This window comes from Piliocolobus tephrosceles, chromosome 10 (assembly GCF_002776525.5).
Source record: "Piliocolobus tephrosceles isolate RC106 chromosome 10, ASM277652v3, whole genome shotgun sequence".
Classification (NCBI taxonomy): Eukaryota; Metazoa; Chordata; class Mammalia; order Primates; family Cercopithecidae; genus Piliocolobus; species Piliocolobus tephrosceles.
The window spans coordinates 20,784,580-20,798,311 of NC_045443.1; the positions used below are offsets into that span (position 1 = coordinate 20,784,580).

At 35.7% G+C, this 13,732-nt stretch overlaps 1 protein-coding gene across 1 annotated transcript in view; it reads left to right on the plus strand.

The window, feature by feature from the left end:
- The window catches only part of PDE3A (phosphodiesterase 3A), a 319,028-nt gene that overhangs the window by 267,142 nt on the left and 38,154 nt on the right, over positions 1-13,732 (plus strand). The window contains exons 7-10 of the mRNA XM_023226157.1: positions 3,290-3,375; positions 4,477-4,631; positions 6,983-7,120; positions 9,739-9,850. Of these exons, the coding sequence (XP_023081925.1) occupies positions 3,290-3,375; positions 4,477-4,631; positions 6,983-7,120; positions 9,739-9,850 (491 nt within the window). The remainder of the gene's footprint in view (positions 1-3,289; positions 3,376-4,476; positions 4,632-6,982; positions 7,121-9,738; positions 9,851-13,732) is intronic.

Sequence of the window (13,732 nt, forward strand, 5' to 3'; positions counted from 1 at the left end):
CTAAAAAAATGATATCAAATATTCTGTTGTAATGCTTCATTTTGTTGGAATGTTTGTACTTGTTCTCCAGGGAACTTGTTACACTGATATTAGCCATATTTAATCGTCAGTTTGCATTTCCCATTTTTACAGTTTAAAAATGTGTGAATAATACATCGCACAGGATGGCTGGACCCAAATAGTTTTCGGAATGCAATTTAAGCAACTGTATGTGCTATTCTATCATGTTGAAACAAAATTACAAAGTGTTATCTATCACCGAGGTTAAGAAAAAAATTGCCTAGCATGGCTAGAGTAATTATTTTGCCAAGGTTGTCACAAGAAATAATTATCTCTTCTTACTGGTTAATGTATTTTCATTGTTCTTCACTAATACCTTGAATAATTGATCTTAAAGCATTATGGTATTTTTTAAGTAGAAAAACAGTTGAGTGTTTTTAACCATGAGAGTACCTTGAATAAAATAGTATTTCATTTCTGAGGTTGATGAGGGTAACTATTTGAATAAACGAGTAACATGTTGGTTTTCTAGTATCAAATATTACTTCACAGACTCAGATTTTTTCAATATATTCAGCTTTAAGAAATAGCAACTTATATTAAGCCTTATAATTTTCATTTTCATATTTTTACTCATAAGCTCTATAAATTAAATTAATGTTCTTTATGATTTTTATTTTTACCTCCTTTCTCTTTACTGACATTTTTAAATGAGAAATTATTTTCATTTGTTCGCCCAGAGCCAAAGTTATTCTACTATGCAAAAGTTATTCTGCTGCCTCCTATGAGTTTCTTTAATAAAATAATTTCTGTGGCATATTAATCTCGTCTCTTTTCCACAGAAAAGCAAGTTCTGTAGTAAAATATTCAGAAGATATATCATACTTCCCTGTTAGAAATTCACAACACACATGGCTTTATTAAAAGCTCTGAGAAGCTCTGTTAAAAGAATCCCTCTTTATTTATTTTTGTTGTTTCATTTAGTGTTTTTTGAATTTATTTGACCACAGAACCAATTTATTTGGGTTAACACCCAAGAATTGCTCACGGATCTAACGTTTGGCAGAACACAATTAAGACACATTGTTTTGTTGTATGCACCCTGAGCCAAGATGAAGCCCAGTGGAGTAATCTTCATCAAGGACATCTGGGTTCAGCATTTTTAGGGAGAGTCTCCCACTGTGGGTTCCGGACTTTGGGGAAATAAGTCCCCTAAAGAAAGGAGAGAGATGTTCAGAAAAGCTCTACCACTCACATAGCTTTTTTCATCATAGTGTAGTTTTTTGTGTTTTTTGTTGTTGTTGTTTTTGTTTGTTTGTTTGGTTTTGTGTTCTTAGGAAGAATGCAATGGGATTTTTATAAAAGGTTTCAGAGAAAAACAAGAGGATTTCACTGTCTACTTGTTCAGTAATGTTTATAAATCCAGTAGTGTGTGTTTTATTTGTTTAGGCTTTATAAATCTGTAATTCAAACCAGGTTTTATTATTGCCTTAAAGGCAGCCACCCATGTAGGCACAGAGAGCTCCAGAAACACACGACTAATTGTTGTGGTTTCCCCTGCTGAACTTGAAGAGTTTGGCATTGAATCCCAGTCTCTTGGCTGCTGTAATGTCTATGCAACAAGCTCTTTTTCTGGCATGAGAGCTGGCATATTTGAAGTACTAATTTAAATGGTCCTTTTAGGTATTACTTTGCGATGAAAAATTTTAAGGCTAATAAACTCAACTTCTTCTGAGCTTCGTCTAAGAATGTAAGCCTACCAATTCCATCTCCTTTCTTTTTCCTTTTTGTCCTATCATTTTCTTTTTATTCTCTAACCCAAACTGACACATTTAATAATTAGAAATATTTTACAGGTAATGTTTTTCTATTTACACTTAAGGGTTGAAAAGTAAAGTTACTTAGTATGCAGATGCAGTCTTCCTGGAAAATGCTCTTCTCTTAGTGCACACACGAGCACAATTCAGGAAAAAAAATGATGAGTTATTTAAGATATTAAATGATAAGCTATCACTACTTTTTTCATTTTAGAGTGGGTAGTCTGTGGTTAAATAACAAACAAGAAAATCCTCTGAGACCCTTTGTAATATTAGTCAGAAAGAAAGAACCCAGCAGCGAACTGCAGAATCAAAATCTAATCATGAAGTCTCTAAACAAGATAGAAGAGGGAAGAGCCAGTTTATGGCCTGAGTCAGGCCATTTGTGGGGTTACTGTTTAATTTTTGAAACAGTCAAACTTCATTCCTCCAACTTTTTGAGGGCATTGCTTACCTCTCTTAACTTCGTTCTTCTTGGTGGTTTATAGTACCTCTGGGGCCTGTTTCTCTCAACCAGCATCGTCTGTAGTCAGTCATACATTCACTCTTCATCAAAATGCACCCCTCTTTTGTTCATTTCTGTAGGGCCTTAACAAGTAACTGATCAATCTGAAAAAAAGAAGTCAATTTTTTATTTTTGTAGCAAAACATAAAATTCATATACTATCATTCTATTTCAACCTATCCTGTCTTAAAGGTCTGTTTAGACATGAAAATATCATAACCCAATAAATCTAACAATGAGGCTCTTTTTTTTTTTTTTTTTTTTTTTTTTTTTGTGAGATGGAGTCTCGCTCTGTCACCCAGGCTGGAGTGCAGTAGTGCAATCTCCACTCACTGCAGCCTCCATCTGCTAGGTTCAAGTGATACTCCTGCCTCAGCCGCCCTGAGTAACTGGGATTACCGCGTCCACCACCCCACCTGGCAATTTTTGTATTTTTAGTAGAGACGGGATTTCACCATGTTGTTCAGGCTGGTCTTGAACTCCTGACCTCAGGTGGTCCAACTGCCTTGGCCTCCCAAAGTGCTGGGATTACAAGCGTGAGTCCATAATGAACCTTTAAGCAGCCTGGCCCATAAGGAGGCTTTTAAGCAGGCACAGAGGTATTTATTGTGACAGATAACCCTTGTCCAAATATAGATCAACACCTGCAAAATGGCCACTATAAGTGGGTCGCAGCCTATACCAGTATTCTCTAAATAATCTAACAAACTTTTACTATCATTTTCACCTCAAATATGATCTAGATAAAGGAGGAGGAGACTGAGAGTCAAATGAACTTTCTAATCCTTTGTAGTGACTGCTTTCTCACAAAAAAGAAAGTAGTACACTGCATATCAGCATTTATGTATCAAACAAAATGAATATTTTCACAAAAAAATAAGCAGAAGGTAGAAATATTTGATTATGGTTGCTTATCTTAATGTAGACGTAGATGGTATGTGCCTATGACTTTTCCAATGTTTTTTAGCTGTGGCAGACCATATTCCCAAGGGAATCCTGCTGATGAGCCCCTGGAGAGAAGTGGGGTAGCCAATCGGACACCAAGTAGAACAGGTAATTGTTTTGGATTCTGTTTCCCAAAATGGAAATTGCCTTATTTTTGTTTTCCTGATCAAAACGGTTTTTCTAATTTTTTGGCAGGTGCCGGGAGATGTGGTCTCATGATGTTGGCCAGGTTGGTCTCAAACTCCTGGCCTCAAGTGATCCTCTCGCCTCAGCCTCTTGAAGTGCGAGGATTGCCGGCATGAGCCACTGCGCCTGGCCTGATTTTTTAAATTGCAGATTTAAAAGGACAAGGGAGAAAATTAAAATCATCTGTACTCCTACTCACTGGAGTAAATCATTGGTAAAGTTTGGGTGCAAAGCTTTCCAAAATGTTTTTATACATTTATACATGTGTATATTTCTAAAACACAAGAGGTCATTGTATATAATATATAGAACTGTACAGAAATATTATTTTATCTTGCTACTTCTGACATTGGAAGTACTTTAAGTGGTTCCCAAAACATAGCAAATACTCAAATCAACTTCCTTCAGGCACCTTACTCAGCTATGAGAAACGTCATAGGAGCTCAGAGAGCATAGACTTCAGACTCTGGGTATTTACCGATTGGTCTTTTAGTTAGCACAGTTTACTGCTGACTGAAATGGTGACAGTGAAAAAGGGCAGATAAGGAAGGAAGCCACAGAATTCTAAGAAATGGGATTGGATACATAGGATTTCCCATGCTCCCAAGCATATGCCATCACTCTGTGCTCCACAGAGCACTTTACTCCTGGGTATGTCAACTCAATTTCTCCCACCTCACATGCCCATTCTAGAGTGTTCTAGTCACTCAGTGGTTTAATGTATAGGGAGAGAAATAGAGAAAAAAGAAACATAAAGTCCTGTGAACTGTTGATCTAAAAAATATTATTGAGGGATTATTGAATGTCATGCGGATTACAGATTATAATTTCCATCTGTTTTACTTTGTTAACAGATGTGTGATGTTCTCTACCCTATGATCCTATATTCTTGGAGTGTAAGCTCATGAAAGCCCTATTTCCCTAAACAGTATATTTACCATATGCATCTTAGCAAAATTTGCTTAAATAAGCTCCCTTTCCCCATTGTGGATCTCGTAATAAGTTGTTCTCTTTTAATTGTAGATGACACTGCTCAAGTTACCTCTGATTATGAAACCAATAACAACAGTGACAGCAGTGACATTGTACAGAATGAAGATGAAACAGAGTGCCTGAGAGAGCCTCTGAGGAAAGCATCGGCTTGCAGCACCTATGCTCCTGAGACCATGATGTTTCTGGTAGTCCCATATCATCACTTAACTCACTCATTTACTTGAGAGATCAGCTTCTGTTACAGATATTGGCTTAGAAATGAATCTCTGAGGCCAGGCATGGTGGCTAACACCTGTAATCCCAACACTTTGGGAGAACGAGGCAGGCAGATCACGGGGTCAGGAGTTCGAGACCAGCCTGACCAACATGGTGAATCCCCATCTGTAATAAAAATACAAAAAAATTACCCAGGCATGGCCGTGCTCAGTGGCTCGTGCCTGTAATCCCAGCACTTTGGGAGGCCGAGGTGGGCATATCACGAGGTCAGGAGTTCAAGACCAGCCTGACCAACATGGTGAAATCCTATCTCTACTAAAAATGCCAAAATTAGCTGGGCGTGGTGGCACATGCCTGTAATCCTAGCTACTCAGGAGGCTGAGGCAGTAGAATCACTTGAACCTGGGAGGTGGAGGTTGCAGTGAACCAAGATTATGCCATTGCACTCCAGCCTAAACAATAGAAGGAGACTCTGTCTCAAAAAATAAAAAAATAATAAAAAGTAAGTAAATAAATAAATAAATTACCCAGGCATGGTGGCAGGTGCCTGTAATCCCAGCTGCATGGGAGGCTGAGGCAGGAGAATCACTTGAACCCAGGAGGCGGAGGTTGCAGTGAGCTGAAATCGTGTACTCCAGCCGGGGCAACAGAGTGACACTCTATCTCAAAAAAAAAAAAAATTAATCTCTGAAACATGAGATTTACAGATGTATTTCATCCGGATTACACATGTATTACAGCCCTTCCCTTATTTATCAATATATTTTTTTCTCTTTCCAAGCATTATTAGTCTCTTAATGGTTCTATTATCTGGTGATTAAAAGCATAAGCATTTACAGTTACACAATGATTACAGATATTTCTTAACCCAATCAAAAAGTATATACAGGAAAATGTATTATTTCATTGCTTAAAACAATATTTTATAAACAAAGAAAAGAAAGATGAAGGAAGGGAGGGAAGTAGATATTCATTGATTTAGGACATCTGCTGGTTTTCTCTAGTACCTCCTTGACTTAGAACATGAACCAATATTTGTTTTTCTTGTAATATTGTCAGGCATATATTGGCACTAGTCACCTATTAAAATATCCTTTAATGATTACTTACTTTGTGTATTTGAAGAGATCCATTTAAGGAGGATGGAAGCATACATTTGAGTCAGCTTCATTGTGGGGAGGTGGCAAGTGGTAGAAAACTCTCGACTCTCAAGTGATCATCAATGGCTGCTATTATCATTTTTCTTTTACTGTATTTACTGTTTGTATTTCTAAGTCAGATAGATCATGAGGTAAAATAATTTATATGTTTCCTTATCCTCATTATCTATCTTTTTTTTTTTTTTTTTTTTTTTTGGCAAATGTACTTTTAAGAACATTCTCGTTTGGGACCAATTATAAAAAACCTTTACTTTTACGTAGAGCATGTTTCTCAAGAAACAGTAGATCACATGAAATAAATTAAAATCCCTAAAAAATGTGGCAACATTAATCCTGTGTCCATTTTAAAGCATTAATATAAACTTAATAATAGTAGGAATGATCAAGTCCTCCTACTCATGGATTTCTTTTGAGAGCTTAATTTAAGGAGGGAACCCTCATCTCCGAAAAATTTACATAACTATGAAGAGACATAAATTTACATGCAATTACAGAATATTCTGAAGTCTTTAAAACTTTATTTAAGAACCTTACAGTAGACTCAAAGTAGTTATACTAACTTATAGAAGAAATATCCATGTTTTTGCTGCAGTGTATATGGACCAGTGATAGGCAAGCACCTAATAGTGCAAAATTTATATCTGAAACAGCTTTTTTTTTTTTTTTTTTTTGGGAACGAGTCTCGCTCTGCCCCCCAGGCTGGAGTGCAGTGGCCGGATCTCAGCTCACTGCAAGCTCCGCCTCCCGGGTTCACGCCATTCTCCTGCCTCAGCCTCCCGAGTAGCTGGGACTACAGACGCCCGCCACGTCGCCCGGCTAGTTTTTTGTATTTTTTTAGTAGAGAAGGGGTTTCACCGTGTTAGCCAGGATGGTCTCAATCTCCTGACCTCGTGATCCGCCCGTCTCGGCCTCCCAAAGTGCTGGGATTACAGGCTTGAGCCACCGCGCCCGGCCTTGAAACAGCTTTAGTTCCTTTTCTTCTTACTTTGGGGTCATTGTCTCGTTCATCTTGACTTTTTTTAAGCAAAATCACTTATTCACCTTGGAGTTTTAAGTCATTTGTTTCCGATGGCCACAGTTGTTACTGAATTTAGCAAAGCACAGATTGCCCTGTAGAAAAACTGCATGCTGTTTAAGTATTTTAATGTTAAACATTACAGGACAAACCAATTCTTGCTCCTGAACCTCTTGTCATGGATAACCTGGACTCAATTATGGAGCAGCTAAATACTTGGAATTTTCCGATTTTCGATTTAGTGGAAAATATAGGAAGAAAATGTGGCCGTATTCTTAGTCAGGTAAGAAATGCATTCATTTACACTAATTTAAATATAGGAAAAACAGTTCTTTGGTTGCTTAAATCTCTGTGAATTCTTGACACTTGTGGATAGGTGTTGTGTGGAGAAAGGAAGTTTTAGAACACTGTAGATTCCTTGGTGGTAGGTTAACAAAAGAAACTGGAACTTCAAGTGAGTCGGATGTTATATTCTACAATTAAAATACGATATATTTTTAAAGACAAAGTAGGAGGGGATAGAGATACATAGATAAGGGATAAATGATCTAGAATTCATAGAATTAAGCAAAAGAAAATCTGACACAAGCCCCTAAAAGAAGAAAACTGCCTATTTAGAGATACTAATTTATTGTCTATAATTACTTTCAATGACTTTTTAAAAACTTTTGAATATTACAGCACTTAGACCTTATCAAAGGTAATACACTGTGCCAAAATGTGTTTCCTCTTAGTGCTCTGAGAAACACATCACATAGAGTTATAGAATAATACTGTTGCTGCATAACCAGCCTCTGAGTATTGTTTTCTTTAGGCTAGACTACTTTCAAGGCTTTTCATGTAAATAATTATGTGTTTTGCTGAAGAAGAAAGAGAACAAGTCGAAATTAAGAATCTGAAAATGTTTCAAAGCACAAAACAAAATGATGGATTTGCTCTACTATGGAATACCCACTGAAATACACACCCTTAATTAAATAAAGAGGATGGTGCAATAATAATAGTATCAGCTTTTCTTCACATGTTTTAGATCTGTTCTTATAAATTTGAGTAAGTATCACAGCAGAGATAGTAAGGACCATCAAATTTGTGAATATCAGACTTAGGTAAGAATTCAGGACCCAACCCAGATTTATTGGGGCCACTAACACTTCTCTGCAAAACAATAGAAGAGAAATCACTGAAATGCTGATTTCTACGCAGTGCATCAGAGATGAGCTGTCTTTGGACCACTCAACACATATCTCAATGTGGAACTTCGTTTGGGGTGAGGATCCTAATCTGTGAAGATTGAAGGGAAAAGATGGCAGGCCTTTCTTCTAGTGTTTGATTCTACAAGCACATATGGCTGTCTAGTCTAGGGGTACACTAACATTATTGATGGAATGTGAGACAAAAAATTCTTACAAAGTCTGTAAAATATTCAGTTTCACCTCTGCTAGACTCTATTCTGTCCATCACCATGTTGAGGAATATAATGGCAGCCCTTGCACTTTGCTAGGAGTTGAGAGTTGTTCTTCTTCCCTTCCTTTCTTCTCGGTGCTGAGCAGTGTCTCACACTAGCTGATCTTAAGGACAGATTTAAGGGTAGTTGCTCTGTCCAGTTCACCTTAGCCTCATACCCTAGGGATCCCCCTGGAAGATCGTGTATCTTCTTTCTGAAACCCATGGCAAACTGCAACTTTGAGGGAGTGATCTTTCCTGCAAATAAGCCTGTAATAGGGCCACAGGATGTGGCAATGAGGCAAGAAGCATTTTCTCTCTTTATTTTATTTTAGTTTTTTTTACTAGGGAGTATGTTCCCTGGTATAGAGACACACATCTCATCTCATTTTATATTTGATGTCTATCTCACAGACTCTCAAAAACTTAATCTTCACAGTAACTGTAGTGCAGATTTTTTTTTAAATATGTATTTTATAGAAGAAGAAACTAAGGCTTAAAAGAGGATGTGCTACTCTTCTAAAGTCATCTAGTAAATATTCAACCCAGGATTCCAAAGTAGATTTATCCATATCAAAAGCCCAGGGTTTTTACATTCCTTCAGTTGCTTCTCATATCTTCATAAAATACCTTGACTTATTATATCTTCAAGTTCTCCAAATGAGGATTTGGACCTAGTAGAAAAGTGGTTATGATAACAGTCGGTTTTACAGCACAAATGACAGTGTACAGAATTTCATTACAGGTGCCAACCACTCCCTTGAAGTTCTGTGAGCTGGGAATGGGAGAAAACAACTTGACCAAAATTGCCACACAATGTTTTCTAAGAGTCCTGGATACCAGTAGACAATAAAACGATTAAGGATAATTAACAATTAGATTCATACAAAATTCAATAATGTATCTTTTGTTCCAATCGTGTTCCAAAAACAGAGTAATATATTGATACATGATCCTTATTAGTCACTGCTTACTTTCCCAAATTCCCAGACATTAAACTTTGAACAAATGCAGCTTCAGATGACTTGCTCAGTAGAACTTTTTGGGATTTTTTTCTTTTGAGTTTACAAGAACAAAAATTATGAAATTTTGGTTATGGAAAATATGCATATGTTTTTGCCATAGTAAAACTTTAGGACAATTGAAATGATTTAATGTGAACATTGTAATACATCACCTTTTGGCTGAGACTAAATGGAAAATGTCTAATTTCAAAAGATTTTTAAAGAGACATGTACAATGGAAATAAGTCCTCAGTTTCAATATACAGCCTGCCTTTTGATAATTATCATTTTAACCAATTTAAAAGGACTTCCTTCAGATTTTGGAAAGGCATATAGTGTTTTCAGTTACCAATATTTACCTAGTTTCACCATCGTTCTCTTTATGTCTGACATACACATAGAGATGTTTCATGTTTCATAAGGCTTTGTCTTTTTTTTTTTTTTTTTTTTACAGGTATCTTACAGACTTTTTGAAGACATGGGCCTCTTTGAAGCTTTTAAAATTCCAATTAGGGAATTTATGAATTATTTTCATGCTTTGGAGATTGGATACAGGGATATTCCTTGTAAGTATGCGTGATTTGTGAAATAATACTTTTAAAATATGTCAAATTTGCTGTGGGTAAATGGGATAGTGAATCATTAGCAGGTAGCACAGAATTACATATGGTAGATACTCAATATGGAGACATCATATGGTGATTATGGGATATCACCTGTGTTAGAATCCTGGCTCCTTTACTTTTCAGCTGTATGAGACCCTAGGGTTTACTTAAGCTCTATGTGCCTCATTTCTTAGTCCATAAAATGAGGATTATAACACCTGCTTCATATGATTGTTAGGATCAAATAAGATTATAATTTTAAAGAGGCTATTTTAGTGCCTGGCACACAGGAAGTCCAACACAAGTCCACTTTAATGTAGTTATTTTTGGAAATAAATAAATACTAATGTATTGCTCATTTACTAACCCATCCCTTTTATTGGGTGAATTCAACTTTTGTTGTGGCATCTGAAGAGTTAAATCACTATATATGTTTTCTCCACATAAGATAAAGTTGGCTGGTGTTTAGAGGGACAGGAGGATGATGGTCTGATGAATAAAATAGAAAAGACATCTGGAAGTGGTTATGGAAAAATGATGAGAAACATTTTTAAAAATCAGGTAAATGGGAAGACCCAAGGGAAACACCCAATCAAGAATTCAAGCTTCGAGTCTTGTGGGAAAAAGTTTCCCATTTATAATAACAAGAAATTGGAACACAGAGGAGATGTTAAATTTTCATTATGTAGCATTTCAGGAGTCATCAATCAGAACACATAAGTAAAATGGTCCTACAGTGCTACAAAATATATGGTTTGGGAGACAATGTCTATAGGTCCAAACAGGGAAACTGTGGAGATGTTCAAAAACCATGTAACACACTAAGGAAATAAATATATAGAAAGGAAAGTAATCAAACATAATATGTTGATTGGAGCATGTCTTGGAAATATGTTATTTAAATTATATTTTAGTTTTTAAGCTTTTAAAACTTTTAAAGTTTAAAACTTTTAAGCTTAAAAGTTTTAAAAGCTTTTATATTTGCTTTTATGCACCTCAGACTTCAGAGTTCTGTAACTTTTTCATAATTGTGAAGAGCTGAAGTTACATTAAAAACATAATTAATACTGATAAAGCACAAGTATTTCCAGGAAGGGGTATCACATTAACCTAGGGATTTACTATGAGCATATTGTTGTCAAAATCCCATCCACATGCTACATTGGAATGAATATGCACAGCAGATAGTGTATCATAGAAAAAAAGAATGAAGAACTGAATCTACCAATGAGATTTTCTGAAGAATATGGGACCAAAATACAGTCAGAGTAAGGCAGTTGGAGTAAGGCAAAGAGAAGCTGAACAGTACCAGGGCCCCTGGGAACATCTGGCTGACAAATCCATGGAAGTTGGAAGAGAAATATGACAAAAGGGGTAGCTGGAAAGGAGCTCAAGATAAGCCTTGCTTTCGCAATACAGTTTTCCCAGGGCCCACCCTGGTTGGATGCCAGTGATTGACCTAAGTGTTCACAATTCCTCAAAGGTTAAGGAGTTACATAAATAAACTTTTCTAGAAATGGAGCCACTAAAAACACTAAACAGCTAATCACTAGATTGAATTTCCAAATTCATGTTATATTTTCAAATGTATTTTAATGATATGATTAGCCATAGCAAAGTTCCACTGAGTTCAAATTAATACTAAACTTCATAGACATAAAAACTACCAACTTTTTCACAGGTAGTATGTCATTAAATCATAGTTGAAAGATGGCAAGTGTTTAAGTACAAAAATAAGTTTTCAGATTCTAAGATTTATTATTCACTTTTATATTTTCTTATTACATTTTTATATGTTACAAGTAAATAGATATTTTTTTCTCTGAAAGAGTGGGTTCTTTATTCCAGGTGAAAAGAACTTGTTATAATAAACCTGCTTGTTCTATTAGAAGTCCCGGATACTCTCCATAAAGGGAATTTATTTACATCTTTTCATAGGAAAGCTCTAGCTTCATTTGTGATCACTTTTAACTAATAATGTTTAATATGTGCTGAGATTATAAATTAATATGAATATTTATTAAAAGCTTCACTTATTAGTTATAATTAGCACAAACAAAATTTTGCTGTGTACCTATTTATTTTAATATTTACTTTGGACTATATTTCTAATGGTTCTATCTAAATAAATCCTTAGTTGAAAAGAAGCATAAGAGGAACCAAAGTTAAAATGGGGTTGGATTAACTTTAATATGGTAATGTGTGCTAATATTAGAAACCAAATTTCTTCTTATAGTTCTAAGTGTACCTTTAACAGTTTTCAAGAGAAGAGGGTAAGTAGGAAAGCTTTTAAATTTGTAATTAGAATCCTGACAAAAATTGAAGAATCTAGATTTAAACAGAGAGTTAAATAAAGAAATTTCTTGTTAGTAGCAATAGAAAGACAAGAAATATGGTCAACTCAATAATATAAATGTGATCAAAATATATTTGCTCAATCAAACTTAGGATAAATTAATGTTTGATCAATACCCAATTGCATAAGGAGATAAATAATGTTTGGTGTCATTCATAGTCCCTTTCAATTGGGCATTTTGCTTATTAAACAAAAATCCATTCGTATTCATTCATCAATCCAGTTATTTTTGATGGTAGTTTTTTTATTTTCGAAGAGTTTCTTCTCTAAAGTATATTCTCCCTAACACCTCTCATTCTGATTTAAGTTTCAGGAATGGGGAGAATGCCTCAGAAGTACCTGTGATCATGCAGCTATTTCATGGCAGCAATGAGAATAGTCCTGCTCAACCCATATTTAGTTCAGTTCAATTAAGCTGTACATGATGTGCCCACTGATTTTAAAGCTAGATATTGAAGTGACATGGTACATGCTAGAGGGGCAGAACTACCAGAGTATTAACTATATTCCAAGAGAAAACAAAATATTCAAAGTGTTACCTCTATTCTTTACTACTTCCGCTTACCCTATGGTGCATAGGAGCATAGACGAAATTTTAAATAAAAAATATATACATTTGGATCTTAAAATCTGTGAATTTACGTACAACTCCAACCCTCCACACCAGCTCACTTCAACTCTGTGCTTGAGGGAAAAGGAGAAAGTTGAGAAACAAAGTGTATCAAGACGGAAGAGGGAGATGGGCGGACTCTGGGAAAGAGGTAGGGTGTACCATGTGCTAGTGTATGCATGTACATCTATATGTTATTAAAGAGGGCGAGGGGGTTGCCACGTGAGTGAAGGCGTCATCGAGAAGGCTTGTCCAAAATGCAGAGATGAAGGAAGAGGTATGATGATATTAAGGATAAAATAGCTCTGATAACTCTGATAATAGGATAGCTCTGATAACATTTCTTATCCTTCTCAGTTGCCTACCCTGGCCAGAACAAGAAGAGTAATCTTTGAGCATTTTTATGTATCACATAGAAACCTGTCAGTAACTTACATTGACCTTGCTAGCTTCTTTCCTGGGTGTCTTTGCTCCTGGGTTGTGTTACCAGAGAATTAATGACAAGAACAATGGAGATGCCAGCACTTGGCATAATACCGAGTACATGCTAAGTGAATATTTGATTAATAAACATGTTATTGACTGCTAACAGGACAGATGGTTTTCTATTATTCAATCTAAGTGATTGATGATGGTTTTATTCTCCTACACATATACACATACAACTAGATGTATATATTTAAATAAGCAGGTAGATTTGGTTAGCGATTTTTTTTATTTAGTACTTTTAAACCTGTACTCAAAAGCAAAAGGAATCTTTTAAATATATATACTGTCTTTACCTAGTTTTTAAATCGAGATTGTACCAGTCTCATAAAATGAGTTTGGCAGCTTTTCTGCTTATATTTTCAGCACTAGATTATTTACTTAGGATTGA